The sequence below is a fragment of the Haliaeetus albicilla genome, chromosome 28 (assembly GCF_947461875.1).
Source record: "Haliaeetus albicilla chromosome 28, bHalAlb1.1, whole genome shotgun sequence".
Taxonomy (NCBI): Eukaryota; Metazoa; Chordata; class Aves; order Accipitriformes; family Accipitridae; genus Haliaeetus; species Haliaeetus albicilla.
In genome coordinates this window covers 4402319-4421832 of record NC_091510.1, presented here as the reverse complement: position 1 = coordinate 4421832, position 19514 = coordinate 4402319, and the positions used below count along the sequence as shown (strand labels likewise).

At 43.2% G+C, this 19514-nt stretch overlaps 1 protein-coding gene across 1 annotated transcript in view; it reads left to right on the top strand.

Moving 5' to 3' along the window:
• Positions 1-18321, top strand: part of PLXNC1 (plexin C1) — a 71904-nt gene extending 53583 nt beyond the window's left edge. Inside the window, exons 22-31 of the mRNA XM_069773724.1 lie at positions 1513-1690; positions 2854-2957; positions 7245-7299; positions 8355-8386; positions 8475-8582; positions 10510-10673; positions 11119-11266; positions 13114-13254; positions 13344-13418; positions 15119-18321. Coding sequence (XP_069629825.1) covers positions 1513-1690; positions 2854-2957; positions 7245-7299; positions 8355-8386; positions 8475-8582; positions 10510-10673; positions 11119-11266; positions 13114-13254; positions 13344-13418; positions 15119-15223 — 1110 coding nt within the window. The 3' untranslated portion in view covers positions 15224-18321. The remainder of the gene's footprint in view (positions 1-1512; positions 1691-2853; positions 2958-7244; positions 7300-8354; positions 8387-8474; positions 8583-10509; positions 10674-11118; positions 11267-13113; positions 13255-13343; positions 13419-15118) is intronic.
• The last annotated feature ends 1193 nt before the right edge of the window (positions 18322-19514 follow it).

Below are 19514 nucleotides of genomic sequence, written 5' to 3'. Positions count from 1 at the left end.
TTAAACATCTCAGTGTCCTGATTAAGTTATTCTCAGTGACTTCAGTTACATCCTAGTCTTTGTTGAATCCTGATCTTCATAGTTTTGCAACCCTGTTTTTAATACTCTTCTTGATTCTGTAGAAACAGTAAAGTTAATTTCTGTCTCATTGGAGTACTTTTTTTCACCACCAGTGTGTCATAATTTCCACTCTTGCTGGGTAATAAAGCAGAAAATAGCATTCTACAACTATTAATAACTACCAATTTTTCTAAGAAGAGAGAAAAGTTGTCCCTTCAGCAACCTGGACAGAAGTTCTTTCCTTCACATGACAGCAGGGAGAAAAAATTTTTTTAGTTGCTTCCTCTTTTAATGATAGCTCCTTCACTGAGTCATACCCACAGTCCTCTCATTTCAGTTAAAAGATATGTATTATACCAGAAATGTCCAAGAGCCAGAATGGTTCGAGTATGTAGGTTTTCCTTTGCCACTTGCGGTCAAGTGCCAGCACCTACAACACTTGTTTTAAGTCTGTCCCAAGGCATCTCCAGCAGAACATCTGTATCCATGTAGCTGAACAGTGATTTCTCTGCAAGGAGCAGGCTGTGGCACTGGAAATGATTGCTGTTATCGTTTGGCACTAGCAATTCTGTGCTCATCCCTTTTTCCCTGCCTTTTGGCAGCTGAGCTGCCTGACATCACCAGAAATAAGACCTGACTGAAAACATTCCCTGGACATGGTCACCCAGTCTCACTGGCACCTCCCTCTAGCCCATGCTCACCTTGTGTGCAGCCTAGCAGATGAGTTGTGTCCCAGCTGAGAGTAGCTGTGAGCTAAAGGGCAGGGGTGTTGTAACTGGGCAGGTTGTGTGGGTGTTTGACCTGGAGTAATGACTAACAGAATAAATCACACTTTTCTGTGCAGATCTGGACCACTTTAGGTTCTGTCTGCTGCAGCATGCTTTCCCTTTGCACTGCTTCTGCAGTAGCCCTGTCTCTGCTGCCTCTAGAGACACAGCTGTATGCAGACAGACACTGATGTCGCCAGGGGAGGTGTATTTTTTTGTATGATATAAGGCACTCGGCATGATCTGCTGGTGCAAATATGCATTTTAACACTGATTCCTATCCAGTCAAAATCAATCATGCTTACCATGACGACTTACTGAGCAACCTTATCAGATCTCTAGTCACTTACCATTTTGCTTTTAAAGGCATTCCTTTTAAATAAAATGCTTTTTTTAGAACATGCATTGTGATTCTTCCTGGTGTCCTGTCTTTTTTTGGTAATTCACTGAAATAGATTTGCACAAAAGCAGAATACAAAATACACTTTTGGAAATATATAGCTATATATCTTTGATTCTTCAGACATGAGGAATTCTAAATGCTTCATTGTGTAATTAATTAAAATAATCTTTGTTTGAAATAGCTTTAATAATAAATATGCTGAAAATATGCTGTCAGGAGTTTGTAGGTTTCCCATGCCAGGTATTCCCTGTAAGTCAGAATAACATGTGTTTCTTTCCCCAGACAGTGAACATTATCTTTGAAAAAATCCCAGAAAATGAGAGTGGAGATGCCTGTCAAACTATCCAAGTTAATGTTCTGGACTGTGACACCATAGGCCAAGCCAAGGAGAAGAGCCTTCAGGCTTTCCTTAATAAGAATGGCTTTCTCTATGGTCTGCAGATGGATGAAATTGGTCTTGGTAAGAGCATGTCACTGTGTTTTATATTTTCATGGAGTTCACTGGTCTGTCTGTGGAGTTTTCTTGTTAGGAAATCCTACCTTTGGCTTTGATTTTTTTAGCATTTAGGCAGAGCATAGTTTTTGTAAGGAATTTCTAGGGAAATACTAGATCATTTATGCTACCAGTTAGAACATTGGAACTACGTCTGCTTCGCTTCTGCGTGGGCTTCAGCATGCAGTTAACAAACGCATGTTATTTATTGAACATGTCTAATTTATCTGTTCCTTTTCTAAGTAAGGTGGCCTGTCCACCTAAGTACAGCTGGTTGATAAATTTTGTCAGCAGGTAAGATGACACATCATGATTACTAAGTACTTTAGTCCCTACCTATTATCCCTCCTACTGCCCTTCCTTCCAACAGGCCTACGTTTGCGTTGATCAGGAGAACCCACAAATATAGTTTATTTACAGTCAGATTAGGTTCATATAATAGTTCACATATGACTCACAAAGATACATACAGTATCTATAGATGTAAGTAAAGCCGCTCCAGCAGATGAGTTGAGCTGCCTTTCCTTGTTGGGTTTTCAAGAGCCCAAGGTCAGATAAAAGTCAGTAGTTGCCACCATACCACTTCCCACATGCTCCAGTAGGAAATCTAACAAACTACATTGTTGGCATTTGTCACCTCCTGGACTTGCTCCCTAAGGTGTTGATATTTCCTCACCTTCTCAGATGCTATGTTGGCAAGTGATGATAATTTACATTCATATCTGATGTTTATATCCACCACCAGTACCTGACCACCCTTAAATACTATGTGAATCTTGTACAGCTTGTGAAACCTTTCTTCAAGTCCCAGCGTGCCCGTAACATCAGGCCACGCTTGTGTAACTAGCTAGATTAGGTGAAAGCACCTCCAAAAATTCTGCTTTGACCAACACAGAGTGAGGCACCAATAGCCTGCAGTAATGGAAGCCACCCAGGCTGTCACCCCAGATAAGGAATCTGTAGTGTGGGAGTGCAAAACCACTCTTATGTGACCTAGCACAAGGACAGAGAAACAGCTCAGTTGGGAGCCACTGGTCCAAAAATAATCAGGTGTTGTTTTTCTTTACAAACATCTGTACAGTGAGAATGCCATTGGGATGTAATTGTTTTCTCTTGCTGTCATACTGCAGAACTTGTGTCTGAGGAGCAGCAAAGAGAATTGTTAGATATTGATGGTTCCTCAGAGGTGATGGAGGATGGGATAAGGAAGCTAAATACCATCGGTCATTACGAGGTAAGCACGGAAGCCATACCAATGAATCGAGAAGCAGTTTCTCCCCAACTCCCAAATGCTGTCTGCATAGAATTATCTTGATTGATCAAAATCTTGAAGAGATAGCTGAGCATCGTCAACAGAAGGAAAATGTGTGACACACAACTTTCTTGCCAATGAGTCATGTGTTTTCTGTTACTTTTCAGAGGTTTGCTTGTTGCAGGGTTGCTTGGTTCAAGCATACCAGGTAAACTGTTACTTCTGTTGAGCATTTCAGTTAAAGCAACACCTGATTTCCAGCTGTGAACATTGCCTTGAGTCTTTTCTAGTTTCTGCTGCTGAGGTTTTGTTGCACCATGAGCAATTGTTTACCTCTTCCCACCTCATATTTTGATTATCTGAACAGGTGGTAGTGATACTTATGAAAGCTCATTGGGAGTCAGAATAAAAAAGGACTGATGCATTTGCTTGCTCTTCTTTTGAGACCTCCCGTGTCAGTCGTCTTCCCTTTTTCTCTCTGTTTTTGCTTCCACCTACTGTCACCACTTGTACCACAAGTTTTCCCCTCCATTTCCAATTGCACCTGTCATTTTCAATGCTGCAATAATCTGTCCATCATTGCAACAACACACAAGGCTGCAACTGGTGGCAGAGCCCTTCTGGGTGTAGCACATTGCAAAAGATAGCAAGCAGCATTGCCTGTCTAAGGAGTTTCTACTGGCACTAGTCAGAGGCTGAGGGGCTGGGGTAAAATGTGCAACAGATGATTGGCCTCGGGTGATATGGTAGCTCACATTTTGATGCTTACAGGTAGATTTTGGAAATGAGGTTAGTATGCTGAGTGCTTTTGGTGAGCTTTCTTTGTGCCTCGTTGTTGAATTTGAAAGCCTGGCTCTTAACATGATAATCAGTTTTTATTTATTTAGAAGTTTTGCTGATGAGTGTAGGTCGGTGTCATGCAATGCAGTATGGTGCTGAGAAACCTGAGCCAGCCCTGAACATTGCTGTCTGCATGAGCAAATACAGTGCCATCCACAGAGAGGAACAAAGACGACTAGCAGGACTGTTTGTAGCTTGGGCAGAGCACAAGGCTGCTCAGGTCTGGAGCAAGCTCATTTGGATTCACTTTACAGATTTCTGTAGGCGTTTGTTGCTCTCCGTACCTCCTGGGGAGGCAGCAGTGAACCCAGATGTCCTGAGTCACCATCCAGTGTCTTAAATACAGCTTTTCCTGTGCCTCTCTTGAGTTTTGTGTATAGATTAACATGGGACTTCCTCCACTCCACTTGTAAAGATTTTGTACAAATTAGGACATTGCAGTGTTGCAGTCAGAATCTATGCAGCAAAGGTCAACGTAGATTTGAATCTGATCAGATGTTTGAACTTCTGTCTAATGCGATAATACCCACCCTTCTTACCACAGGCAGCTATTGCAAGTGCTCCCTGATTTTAACTGGCAGCTTTTTGCACTTCCTGAGCTCATGGGTGCCATACCTCATGGCAGATGAGTCTGCTCCAGTTGGTCATTGTCATCTCTGGTATCTTTGTCCCAGCTCTTGTTTTTGTCTGAGGTTTCTACAGGCAGATGCAAGTTAGGTTGGAGGTTCAGTTGTTTTTGCAAAGCTGTAACTACACTAATTATAGCTTAGCAGCTGCCTTATGGAAATCGTGCTGGGTATCTCTGCTAGATATTTTAGTTCACTTTTTCTGACACTGACAAAATAATGTACATTTTAGGCAGAAGCTTAGTGGCGTTTTAGGCAGTGGCTTAGTGGCGAGTGTCAGGCATTAGCATATCTAGTTTATTTTCTTGTATGCATATTAATGCAAAAAGGATTGTGAAGGTGTCTAGTTAGCAAGAAAAAGGAACACTGCATACACAGTGTGAGAGTAGTAACATTGCCTGAGGAATTCTAATGTACATTTCAATAATGCCTAGAGTTTTGTGGCAAGCCTGAATTTTTCTTTTTGTTTGCCAGGCTTAAATGCTAGAAAATAACCAGATTTTTGAAACTGGGAAGTACTATCAAATCTTTTTAAGATACTGGAGCTTGAGGGTTGTGGTGTAAAGGTCCCAGAATCACCAGGGACTTTTGAAAAAGCAGACATTAGTTTCTACACTGATTTTTAAAATGCACAAGTAGGGGATGTTTGAGTTTTTGTGTGGTGTTTCTGAAGGGAAAAAAATTCACTGTACTCTTACTAGACTTTCATGTGTCTCTGACTTTGTGCTCCTTTTGCTCTTAATTTTTTGCTCCTAGTAGGGTTACTGATCTGATTATTTATGAGGTCTGCACTATGGTTTGCATGAGAATAACCATAAGCCTTGACAAGAAAGTTGCTGTCCTATGGATGATGTCCTATGACATCATGATGTCCTATTTCCCATGCAAGAAGAGAGCTGGAGAACCGCTTTCAGATCTGCTCTCCAGTCACAGATCTCCAATTTCTCAACCTGTAGCAGCATCGCGCATTCCAGGAGCAGGCACAGTCCCAGAGAGCGAATTTGAATGCGTGATCCAGAGAGCTCACTGACAAGAACTGGATTATAGGGAGGACAGGGAGCCCAGAGAACAAGGAAGAGGTATAGAGCCACACTATTCCATCTTCTGTTTTGCAAAGTAGCTGTACTCCATGTTGTGTGGATCTGAACAGATCTCCCCTGTCCCTGTTTGTCCCCCTCAGTAACGTAGCTGACAAAGGTGTTTTGAGGTGCCCATGGGAGCAGCCCACCGTGAAAATTTATTTAGGCAGCAGGACACAAAAATAAGGGCTTGCTTTTTTTTTTAATTGGATCACACTGAAAGAAACAGCAAGTATGTCTGCTGCAGTAATGATAAAGGGAAAGCATATTCCACTTTTTTTTTTTCCACTAAAAGCATCATTTGTACCAGAAATAAAACCTGAAGTAGGGGCTTGGATCATGGCTGCACTGCACCAACGCCTCTGGTTCCTGGAGGGAAGCACGGTTCTTCCTCCAAGCTCTGCCCATCTCCCTCAGGACAGGAGCCAACACACTTCAGCATTGAGCTGCTCTCTTGCTTCTTGGAGAGGGAGTTGAAGCAGTGTTTTGCCCACACCGCTCTGGGAGGGGGTAAGCTGCTGGGTAGCCCTGTTCCTGTTTACCTATCTTCAGGGCCAAGTAGGAGGACTCTCTAGGTGTTTGTGTCACCTCACAAGCTAGCCTTAGAGCATATTCCTACTTGCAGTGTCATTTTAAAGTGCTCTGTGTTATCTGAAAGAGCTCTGAAACACTGTATGATAAATGGAAACACTGCAAAAAATCATACTTATAAAATAGATTGCATTTACTTTCCAGGAGCAAGTGTAAGTGCAGATTTCTTTGGCACAAGACACAGCTTTTGATAGAGTATCTTAATGTTTAAACTGGTTTCTCACACAAGGCTGGCTGCCAAGGTTTAAAAAACACTTAAATTATTTTGGCAAAGATCCCTTCCTAGAACTGGCCAGTTGTTTTTGTAATTATAGAGGGAAGTACACTAGCACTTGGCAAGACCCAACATTTGACAGCAGAGCAGTGGTGTAGTTCTCAGTGGGAACCGTTTTTGAGTTACTCTTTGACAATAAAAGCATGACCTGCCAGTTTCTTTTAAAGATAATAGTTACCATCCTGGCAGCCCTATAAATTCAGGGAAGGAAGGGGGTAGATTTTTACTAGAAATCCCAAGGTAGCTAGATACAGATCTTGACCTTACAGTCCACGGGGTGTAAATATTTTGCTCAGTTTGAAAATAGTTCTTGGGAGCACCAGGCTAGACCCTCAACATGGCCCCACCGTAAGGCATGGGGGAACTGGACTGAGCTGGAAGAAAGGGGGCTGAAGAGAAATCATTCTTGTGTTCTCCTCCCTGCCTCACCTTCCCATAAGATCCTATTGCACTGGAGCCAGAGAATTCAACCTGGGCAATCTGTAGAAAGGTGGGTGCAAGAATTATAGAATCGTAGAATCGTTTAGGTTAAGAAGCAGCACAAAGCAGTACATGAAAACAAAAATGGCCAAATAGGGGCCGAACCAGAAAAACCAAAGAAAGGGAAAAGTCTGAAAGGCCAGTTTGTCGGAAGAACTGCCTTCCCACCTTGCCAGGTAAGGCTAATAAACTGCAACTGCTGCCCATGCCTGAAAGCCTGGCCCTGGCTGCCTGCTGAGAGCTGTGCACACCATGGTGGGAACAAAGCGGGCTGGCAAGCTCCTGCGCTGCCACGGACTTAAGGACAGAGGAAATGAAACTGAGGGTTTCGTGAATTGTAGACACTTTTGTTTCAGCATATGTTTGTTTTTGCTTTCAGATTTCAAATGGAGCAACCATAAAAGTCTTTAAAAAGAAGGCAAATACCCGATCAGGTAACAAAGGGACTGCAACCTATTTAATCTTTCGTGGAGAATGGGCTGGGAATGCAGAGAGCTGAGTTATGACAGGTTGTATCTTGGTCAATAGGAGGTCAGAAAACTTGGCACTTTGATATAGCTGGGCCAAATGAAGAGCCATGTTACCCTGGCTCTGGGCCTCTGGCAGGTACAGTGGGCCTAGGAGGAGGGAGGAAGACAAAGGAAAGAAGGACAGAAGGACTTAGAGTCCTCAGCAAATGAATGCTTAAAGATACAGACTCACAGGCAGGAAAGCAGGGCAGGGAAGCCCAGGTGACACAAAGTGCTGACTGGTGAGACCAACACAGGGAGCATGCCCTGGCATAACACAAAACCACAGTTTTGGAATTTTCCTTATTCTCTTGACAGTGTTTCTGAAAACTTTGACTCGGCTGTCTCAACAGCAGGTCAAGAGTTAAAGGGTGCTTAGAAGGGGTCAGTTCATCTCACCTACCCCTGTGATGTAGGTTGCTCCAGCCCAGCTGGTGGCTTGGGGAAGGTGGACTTTCTGCAGCCCCTGGGCAGAAACAGACGCTCCTAGCCTGTGATTCACCTCCCCATCAAAGTGGACATCTAAAGTTAGGAGAGATGTGTCCCTGAGGTGCAAGTCCCTGGGATGGCATTGCTCTCTCCCTCAGCAAGACCAGGGTTGTCTGTTCTCAGCCGTTGCTTTCAAGCCTGACCTCAGCCAGCCTGCACTGAGTGCTCTTACAGACTAAACCAATGCCATCGTCTCATCTGCTGTCTGTTGTCCTCCTTTCAGAGGAGCTGCGATTTGCTACCAGCTTACCCCAGCAGCAGATGATGATGCCCTAGCTTAGTGGTCTGAGCTACAGGTTGGCACTGGGGAGGTGAACCAGGACCTGTGCATTTCTTAGAGGCTTCCCCCACGCTGCAGGCAGGAAAGCATGACACCCAGCCTGCTTGCTCGGCATCCTGGCATGCACCCTGCCCAGAGCCCAGCAGAATTCACAAGCTTGTAGCTGTGTGTTTCATTAATGCCTGTTTGCTCTCTGCTTTCTGGTATTTAGATGTGGAGTACTCCGATGAACACTGTCATTTGGTGAGTTCAGTCATTACACTGTTAAGTGGTAGATTTAATGCTAAGCTGTATTTGTATCTGCGTAATCTCTCTAATCTCTTCACAACAGATTTTACCAGACTCTGAAGCAAACAAAGATGTGAAAGGAACAGGTCACAAAGGAAAGCAAAAATTCAAAGTGAAAGAAATGTATCTGACAAAGCTTCTGTCAACAAAGGTAAACTGTAAAGCCTTATTTTGGGGGAGGGCTGATGTTAGGCTTGGCTAGTTTGGCACAACAGAAATAGAAATTAAAGCAGAAATTACGCAGACTTCCTGCATGTATATCAAATGTTAAATAAAAAGGTAGCCTACAAAAATGACTGTGCTAACTATGGATTATAACCATTTGCAGTGATAGATACATTTCGCGTGTTCTAATGCTAGAGTTCTAAAATTGTCTATTACTTGCCCTCTCTATCTCCTCAGTAAGCACAACCTTTTTTCTCAGGTTAAAGAAAAAAGGTAGTTACTGAGCTTACAGAAAATGAGTTTTGCCACTGAGTCCCATAGAGCTAGAACGATTCCTCTTGGAGAGACAGCTTTCAGTCAACAAACTCCTCACCCTCTACTACAGTTTGCCCAGCTTAGAGACAACTTTCAAGGCCTGAGTTTCACAACATGCTGCCCATGAAATGAAATAATCTTTTAGGGTCTCAAATTAAGCATACAAAATAACTACATAAATTTTAAAAACAAGGTCCTTAGGATTTATAATACAATTACCTTATTTATACAATGTGCATTCCTTAGGAATAAGCCCTGCTCACTCCCTCCAGTAATGTCATCTTGTTTCTGACTTACTCAAAAGGGTTATAAAAACTCTTTGCAACAGCATAATACTTAAAATATTAATCAGTGCACAACACTGAGAGCTGTGCGATACAAGAGCCCTGAAGGGATGATGATTGTGGGCTTCTTGCATTTAAAAATCTATCAATCATTATTTAATTAGATTGTTGATAGCATCTGAAGTAATTTGGGACACTACCCAAAGTGAGAGTGAAGACTGGTCATTTCTCATTAGCTGTGGAAACTAAAATAAGCCCTTAGGAATTGCTGGAGTAAACCAGTAATATCTTATGGTGGAAGACTGAAGTACAAAAGAAAAGATCAGGCTCTAAGAAACAGTCCTTTTAAAGGGCTTTAAATTAATCATCTCTTTCTCCGAAGTAGGATAGTGGTCTGAACAACGGTGCTATGATATCCTTCACTGTGGAATTCCACCCATGATATGCCGTGCACTAAAGGAAATTGCATCGAACCATGTCTCCCTCACCCATACACGCACACAGACACAACTGCAGCGTTCACCACGTGAAATGAACTGGCCAGTAGCGCATCGAGGCCCTGGGATGCACTTAAATCCTTCTCGTTGAGAGAAGATTGGGCTGAACTGAGCTTCAGAACAGATGTGAAGAAAAAAAACGCAGAACAGCGTTTTGCTTTGTTTGCCTCTACTTATGAATACTCTGTGCTGATGTCAGTGAGTCCATCAGTAACTAAGTCCTTGCTTTTGTGAGCCAAATAGCTTCACTTCTGGATCAGAAATACCCAGTTTCAGTTCTTCTCTCTAATACTAGTGTCTTTGTATGCCACCCAAAGCTGTTATCCTAGAATTAGATCGAGCGCCACAGTCACTTGACTGTGAAGTGTTGATGAGCACATGTGTTCAACATGTGTCGCAGATGGCACCACAAAGACCAGTGCCCTAGAAAACTGGTTAAACTCCTTTTGCTCACCTCCCTCTTCCAGTCACAAGTTCGAAATGCCTTTACCAAGGGTGCCAACAGTATCCAAACAGTTGATGTTGTCTTTGTTGGAACGAGCGATTCCTTCCACCTACGATTTATCACAAAGTTCACCACAATTCTCCTGAAGTGATAGGATGTGTGACATTTGAAAGCAGCTCATTATGGTGTATTTGTAGTTTCATTTTTGTTATTGACTGTCTTGTTTGCCAATAACCTATGGCCTAGATGTTTACCACAAGCGTATTGTAATTTCTGTGTGTGGTTGCCTTGCGGCAAGCTCAGCTCTCTGAGACAAGAAATCCTACTCTTCTCTTGTGTAATAGTAGCACTATTCATTTTCTTACTTTTCAGGTTGCAATTCATTCAGTTGTTGAAAAGCTCTTTAGGAGCATTTGGAGTTTACCCAACAATAAAGCACCCGTTGCCATCAAGTACTTTTTTGACTTTCTGGATGCCCAGGCTGAGAGCAAAAAAATTACTGACCCTGATGTGGTCCATATATGGAAAACCAACAGGTATGCCTATATGATATGCGCAGGAGTGCATGCACTCTCTGAAAATGTAATGTTGCAAAGATGGAACAAGTCACCTGTGATCAGAAGAATAAGATTTTGGCATGTCTGGGTGAAGATGTGGTTTGGCTTTGTGGATCCTAGTAATTTTAGCATATTGATTGGATACTGATACAAACCACCATAGCTTCCAGGACTTCAAAGTCTGCACACTGACTTCACACTCAGAAAGAAGTACCTGCAGGTTGAGAGCATTATTTGAAGAGGGAAGGGTGACTAACTGATGTGTTTGCTCTGTAGTCTTTGTTCCCTGATCCGTTTTTTACGTGAATAAGCAGCCCAGAAACGTGCTTCTTTCCATGAGTGCAGTGCAATTAAACTGCCATTTTAAAGCATTTGTGCTACCTGAGTAGTTAATTTTAAAGATGCTTGTTCTTTCTCTCTCTAGTCTTCCTCTTCGCTTCTGGGTGAACATACTGAAGAATCCACAATTTGTCTTTGATATTAAGAAGACTTCACATATAGATGGCTGTTTGTCTGTAATCGCACAAGCTTTCATGGATGCCTTTTCTCTAGCAGAACAGACACTGGGGAAGGTAATGCTGCCCTTCCAGTCTTTTGCTAACTTCTCAAGCAATGTCTTTTGCAACTGTATAATGATTTAGGGGATGAAGTCCTGGATCTGATGACATTAGGGGCCAAACTATCAGTGGTGTAATTAAGCTGGGTTTCCATTCCTTGTTGCTCCATCTCATGTGACTGAAGAATTCACTGGAGTAGTCAGATACAGCTACTAGAATGCCATATTGATAGTTAACTGCTGCTTGTCTTCTCTGCAGTTAGTTTCTGCAAAATGTGTTTATAGAATTTGTGGAAGAGGGTGGAAATGGTAAGATTTTAAGGAAGTTTTAAAGAATTTTTAAACACCGGTCTTAAAAGTATTAACGTTATTTGATAAGTAGTCCAAATTTTGTCTGCCACACACCAATATGCAGAAAACACACAGTAAGCTCCTGGGAGATATAAGAACACTTGAAAGAGCTCTGAAGTTTGAAACAGTTCCTTTCACATCTATGAGCTGGTCTGTTTTTATATGCAAAATTATTTGCTGGAGCAATGAGTCCAGAAATCTTACATTCAAAAGCTCTTTAGTACAGTGTCCAGAACTCTGGGGATCAGGAATGCTTCGTTTTTCCCAAGGATATTTTCCTTTTCTTTGGACCAAAGCAGAAAGCATTTGTTCAGGTTCATACTACCAGGAAAAACAGGCTAGAGATTTTTTAGCCTAAAAAAAACTCATATAAAAATGGACTAATTTCCTATGTGCTCTGAACCAACTGCTTATCTGTTAAACGTAGATAACAAATAATGTGCTTATTTAACTTATTTTAGGAGTGAAGTGCCATGAATTAAAACTAATCACATCACTTGATGGAAAAACTGCAAATGGTCTCTTAGGTTTCTGTGCTTAACATCCGATGTGAAGTACTGTTGATACAACAGCTCCCATTAGCCATGTGAAAAGGGATGCTGAAACCTGATAAAGGTTTGCAATGCAGTAAACATCTTGTGGCCTTTTAGTACTATAATGTATTTACTTTCAGATTTTTAGCATTTTATCCTAAAACATTCTTTAGCCACTTAGAAAACAAACATTTAAATTATTTCATCACACAGTGGAAACAGTAGTGACAAGATATCACATGGTTGTGTCATTTATTCCCCAGAATTTAAACTAGAGCAGTGACAGGAAACTACCAGCCCCCACTTTTACATTCTGAAAACACAGTTTCCAGGTGGGGCTTTGGCTCCTACCACAAACATAAGCATTTACATTCTCGGATGAGCCTCACGCTGCCTGGTAGGTCAGTGCTGACCTGGGTTGTTGAAGCCCCGGGGAAAAGAATAAATCCCTTTGGCTGTGCATGCCTGGCAGTCAGCTCTCCATGCCCTCGAACCCCCGAGCGAAAGGAGTAGTAGGGACCAAAGAGTTTCAGGGGAACCTCTGCCAGGACAGGATCTAGGAAGGCTCTCTGGCATGTTACCCTAGGGGAACTTTCCACAGCACTGCTGTATCCTGTACGTTAAATAGGGTATCGGCCTCAAGCCCTTTGGTTCAGCTTTCACAATCTTTCAGGTCCCGGGAGGGGTGAGGAGGAAGGAAGAAAGAAAACTACATCTAAGGGACAAATGTTCATCACTCCTGATACCAGTAGAAATAATAATATGGCAACTGTCATGAAACACAATGCACTGTTACTGAGGTCCTGCGTCTGTTCTTCATCTTTATTTCATAACCTTGATTCCTTGCATATAATCACCGCAAAGAGAAATGAGTCACACAGAGAACAGACACAATTAGATGCAATTAACTATGTGGAGGTGGAACCTTAGGAAATCTGTGCTGTGAAAATTGACAAGGCTTCAAATGTTTTCTTTTAAGGAAGCACCAACAAATAAACTTCTCTATGCTAAGGACATTCCGCTCTACAAGAAGGAGGTGAAAGCGTACTATAAAGCCATCAGGGATCTGCCTCCACTGACCACTTCAGAGGTTGAAGAATTTCTAACTCAGGAATCTAAGGTATGGTTGAGAAGCAGCAACTTCATTTGCTTTTATGTTAAGTTTTTTAAAAAGGAGAACTATCTGACCAGAACTGTTTTCTGTTTTAGAAACATGAAAATGAATTTAATGAGAAAGTGGCCTTGATTGAAATCTACAAATACGTAGTGAAATATTATGATGAGGTAAGCATGTCTGCTATTCCTGCTTAACCCCTTAATGTTAACTTGCTGCCTCAGGCTGGAAAGTTGGGCTCGACAAAGTAACCAGGGGCTGGCCTGGTGTGTGACTTACTGGATTCCACTCCAGAGACAGCCCCTCGGTGTCGGAGCCGCAGCTGCTCCTCCCGCTGAGCTTGGGGGGACCAGAGCAGTGCGGCCCCCGAGGCGGCTGGAGCCCCCACCTCTCAGAGGGGTCACAGGCCAAAGGTCTGTAAATGCACCTGTACTGTCACCACTCTGATTCACAGGGACAGTAGCAACAAAATCTTCCGTGCAGTTTCGAAAGAGTTCCTATCTAGTCTAGACTTCTTGTTTTACTGTGTGTGCAGAGTATCTGCTAATGCCTGTCACAACTCCGGTGCATGCGCTCCATTTCCCTCCCAATTCAGAAATCAGATTAGACTGTAGCACCAGGCCTTTCGATTTAACAGTCAGTACAAACACCTCAACGGGGCACACTCAGCCTTACAGCAAGAGGTCTCTGCCCCTTTCCCATCACAGCCCTCTTACGCTCTGCTCTAATAGTCTTTCTCTTAAAGAAAAGAAGCTATAGCTTCCAGTCCCTGCTATTGCTAACAAAAGAAATCTTTTCTCAACTGCAAGCACTTAGTCACAGGCTACCTCTAAGCTGCTTTGTAAGAAAATCCCTGCCCTCCGCTTTGCATGATAGGATTCTCCACTCCATTTTGCTCGGCAGCATCCTTGACAGAGGCTGCGTGTGCCTGCACAGGGACGCAGATAAGAGCCAGCTGGGGGGGTGTTGCCTGAAGGCCTCCTTACCGCTTGCAGCAGGTTGTCTGGGTCTCCCAGCAACCAGACCTTTCTCTCTTTCATCCCCAGCAGCACAGCATCAGCACTTGCTGTAATCATCCAGCTCTCAGTCGCCCGTTAGCTAGCTTACCACTTCTGGTCTCTAATATCTCAAATTATCTGGGATGGCATCAAATCTTTGCCTCTTAAAAAAGCTTGGGATGATGCTCAGAATGGCACTACACTTTATTAAGCTCATTAGAATTGTTGACAGAGGAGACTTCAGAACACTTTCTAATCTTAGGGCCCATTTTTGCGTTTTTGAAGCTAGTACTGGCTAAACTTACCCCATCCTTAGAAGAAAACCCTCCCTCTGCTCTTCCCTCTCTGGCTTTTGACTGGGAGCAGCTAAACCTCATTCATTGTTTGCTGAGACCTCAGTCACTTTGTAGAGTTGCCAGCAAAGAGTTTTCAGACAGCAGTAGTGCTCCTTCCTATCACCTGGGCCCGTGCCAAGTGGGCCAGTTAGAGGAAGAGAAGCAGTTTATTGCCCTCAGTTTATAGGGCAGAGGAAGAGAAATAAAATACCATTTGCAAATCTGCTCTCGGGTAAAACTGGAGCACTGGCCTTGCCTTGTACATCAAGAGATGAGCATGTGTTGGATTTGTTTTGGTATTCTTGCTTGGCTGTGTCATTCTTTTGTGGAAGTGTTGCAAATCCTGTAATCACAATGACTTGAAAGGAAAACTACCAAAATAAAGTGTTCAAGTCAGAATAGAATGTTTACATATAGGCAGGCATTCAGATGGATTTTTCTGCCACTAGTTGTTGGAATGCAGAAAAGCAGGCTTTAAAAACAGCAAGTAAAATAAGCACTAAAAAAATTATTCTCTTTTTTGCTAATTGTTAACAGATTGTCAGCAAACTTGAACGAGAACGGGGGTTTGAAGAAGTCCAGAAACAGCTCCAGCAAGTAAAAGTGCTATTTGATGAAAAGAAAAAATGCAAATGGCTTTGAGCAGAGCACTGACTCACAGCGTCACTGTGGGGGATTTTAAATAAGCGCTGCTGCTCCCCAAACTGTTTTGACTGACTATATGTACAGGGTTTGAAACATTTGGACACTCTTCTCCACTCTGACCATTCCAAGTAATATCTACATTTGGGAATGAAGTACGGGCAGGGGTAGATATTCAAACGTGGGCATGTGAAAGCGAAAGTGAGTCTAGTGTTGGCTGGGCCAGCATTTTTAGGTACTTGAACACATGTACCTTTTGGTTCAACAATACTGCCTAAAAGTAAGCTTTCTGCTTACTTAAAAACAAGATTGCAGGAGATGTGCAAACCACATTGCAAGGTCAGAGTTGCCCATGTGAACTTGTAAGTTGCTTAGCTCTTTTTTTTTTTAAGAGAGAAAGCTGATGTTTTGCCACATCCTTTCAGCAGCCTTGGCAAACTGTGAGGATGAGCTCCGGCTTCAGAATACGGGTCAGCTGCAGTTTCCTTCCTTCCAGACAAATATACACTGGTTCCTGTTCGGGAAAAGAAAAAAAAAACAAACCAGCACCAAAGTGACACTTAGGACAAGTGCGTTTAGCAGAAAAAGTGGGTCTGAGGTTTGAAGGCCAAATGCCCCATGGCAGGACTTGACTTACTTACCTTCCTGAGGTTAGAAATTCCACCTGCAAAGTGAAGCCAACCACTGAGCGGGGTGGAGCGGGGAGGCTTTTGGAGAAAGGCGCTAGGCTGGCATCAGTCTGTGTTTACATTTCTACCTTTCCATCCTTAAATAAGCTGTGAAACACTTGTGAGCAGCTTCATGTGTGAAACCTCCATGCAGCTGCACCGCATCGGAACACCGTTGTGATTTGATGAAGCAGCTGGCGATGGCCGCACTTTGGTGCCCAAACCTGGACTCCGGCGCACGATCGGCCCCGATGCATCAGTGCTGACAGTCCTGGCCAGTCTTGCCATGGGTATACAGGGGCCTCACAGATCTAAAGCCAGCGTTTTGGGGTTGTTTTTTTTCAGGTTGTCCACACAAAGGATTAGTTTAATATGTAAGAACAGGAGGGCTGGTGTATGTAACCTCTGGCTGTGTCTGAGAAATTGATACAAGCGTGCTAGCTAGGGTTGGGGGTGGGGAGGGGGTAACTAACTGCCTTAGTGCTGCTGGGGTGTTTTTTTGAGGCTTGGCGGTTTTAAAAGGCGGCTGTCCATTACATTTGCATTGATGGCTAAAGTTAGCCCAGCTGGAAAGCAGGTGTGTGGCCACGCTGCTGAGACGAGGCTGGCACAGTGGCTACTGTGCACAGCCACGGAGGAGCAGCCGCGGCTCTGCTACCGCACCAGCACGGTCCTGTCCCCCGCTACGGAGCTGAAACATTTTGTGGCCGCCGGGCTCTGCTTCGGTCACGTGGAGACACTTAACTAAGGCTGCTGCCTGCCCTTAGAGCTGAGGTAAGGTGTTGACGAGACGGAGATACGTTTCCACACGTTCCCAGAGGGATCCACCACGGGAGGCGAGCGGCGTAGCGCAGTGGCCCACGGGAGAGGGAAGAGCTGTCCCCTGCCTTGGCAGTGCCACGGGCTGTGAAGGGCAGAGGCGGCCCAAGTTTGGTATAGAAAGCCTGTGCCGGGGCTGTGCCGGGACCAGGCACGGTGTCCTGGCATGCGGCCGGCTGGTGCCGGCGAACATTAACCGTGCTTTGGTAGAAGCAAGGCCGCCTGTTAACGTGAAAAAAAAAAAAAGCAAAACCACAAACATTGCCTACTGGTCTGGCCCCTCCCTACTATGTGATTGCACAAGTTGTACCTCTTGCGTAGCCAAGAGGGCAGCCACCAACCCATACTGTGATGGCTTTTTTTTTTTTTTAAAGTCTTACACTTGCTCTTAAGTTTACACTTTATACTTGATGGAATGTATGGCTTTGTTCAGGAAACTGCACTACAATGTTGCAGTACTTTCAGCAGTTCTCTTCTCTGCCTGGCACAATAGATTTTGGTAAGTTTAATTTTGATTGGGAAAAAACTCACCCCCAACCCTAACCTATCTTGCCCTCTGTCCTAAAGGAGTGGACTATGGCTTAAGTAGCACTTAAGCTTAGAATACCTGTACTTAAGGGCTTGATTTTTATCATTCTTAACATTTTAAAGCAACATCAAATAAATTAAAAAAAAAAAAAAAGCACAGTAATTTAATTACTATTAAAGGAAGGGCATGAGCAGATTACTCTTTCCAGTAAGACATCTCAGCAGTTCCGTTCCACTTCAGGTGTTTGCTGGCAGTGCATTTGAATGAACTGCGATAGTTTTGTTCAACAGTAACCTTCTGTACAGGCAGAAACCACCCCGTACCCCCGCAACGTTTCTGCTTGGAAAGCTGTAAAATATAATCTGTTTGCGTGGGTCTGATCCTGTGAACTTCACTGTATGTGTTTATATGATGAGGAAATGAAAATCGGTCCTATTCTGTATTTGTACTACTGCTTGTTTGCTACACTAGCTTTAATGATTTCTAGAGATTATGTGTTGAAGCAGGCCCTGTAGCCTTAGTCTACAGCCTGGAATAGGATTATTGCCTTTTATTCAAGCCTCCTAAACAGTGTCACTCTGTTAGTAAACCATTTAAAGTCATGCTGGGACTTTGTAACCCATAGAGTGGATCTCACAAAGTGATGTGAAGTATAATTAAGTGATTGTGGCTCTTTTGGTAGGTTTGGGTCAGCACACAAAACATTGGCACACCTTCCGTATCTGCAATTCGCCGTTACTGTTAAAACGGACAAAAAGAACCACCTCTGACTAAAGCTGTATGACGGCAACCCAACAATTCTAACACCATTCTCCGAAATGAAAGCAAACTTCTCTTTAACTTATTTTCACATGTTTACAGGCAAACTACTATGGCAAACAGTATATTTTCTAACACTAGCTTACAGAGCATTATTTTGCAGTCATCTAGTTTAAAGTCAGATCTTACTAACATGTAAAGTAATTCCTGTTGTACAGAAGTTAACCTGTTGTTTAAAATGAATGGTTAAAAAAAAGTGCAAATGACAAATACATGTTGGTGTTTGTAAGGGTTTATCTAGAATAAAATGCATTTGGAGGTTATTTTGATTAACTTGTGTATTTTAAAGTGTTTAAAAGAAAGCAAGCACAGCTTGTGGCGGTCTAAGGTCGCGCAAGGAACAGCATGCAAGACACTGACTGGCGTTGGCTGAGGAGGACCACGGCCGTTCCAGCCCTGCGAGGCTCCAAGGCAGAGCCACTGGCCTCAGCACCATGTGTTACAAACCACTTCCGCCACTGTGAAAGTTTTGTATTTGTTGGGAACTACAAAAAAAAGGAAGGTACGGTGCTGGGGGCAGAGGGGTACTGGCCTGAAACTCAGCAGCTGGCCCTAGGGCAGGGGGGGATTCCTGGGGTGGGGGATTCCCTGCAGCCTTCCCACCTCTGGGAAGCTGGGCAGACCAGAGCCGCACTACAACTTCATGCTTTAAGGCTCTGAGAGTATGACGATGCTTTTAAAAAGCTGTTAAAATAACATTAAAACCAAGGAGCTGAGACAGACTGGGAAGGGGAGCCCACAAACCAGTAGATAACCATCATTCTTCCTCCTGCTAGTACCCTTTTTCTGCCCTCCAAGGCTTCCCCAGTTTGTATAACTCGCCCCCTGACATCAGATGAAGTCTTGCTGAAGACCACGTAACCAGAGCCAGGGACAGAAACGCCAGGCTGCCGCATGCCAGCTCTTTGCAACTATTATATACTGGTTAAGTGTTAGTGCACGTTACATTTGGCAAAGCTGGCTCAGGCACAGAGAGTTACTTTTTCCAAATTAATCCTGCAGGAGACAATAGAAGTAGCTGCTCTTACTTCTAATAGTTACACTGTTTTCCTCAGAGAAGTCTAACAAATTCCCCAAGAAAGTACAGTACAATCCTTATACTTACATACTGCATGGAAAATCAAAAATGCAGCCTTTGGATAGAAAAGTTGAATCAATGACAGTATCACCATATGCAACGTAGTTAATCAGTTGTCATTAGACTGTAGTAATAAAGCATACCCAATAAGCTATTAAAAGAAACCGCACTGCATACACTGTCTCGTACTTTCACTGCAGCATTTAAAAAAAAAACACCAAACAAAACCACACCACACAACAACTAACCAACCAACCAGAAAAAATCACTCCTACACTTCCAAGACAGTTTTCACTGTCAAGTCAAAAAAATTAATTGATCCTTTACAAGTTTCTGTTAATAAACTGATAATGAAGGAAGAAAAAAGTTTAAATAAAT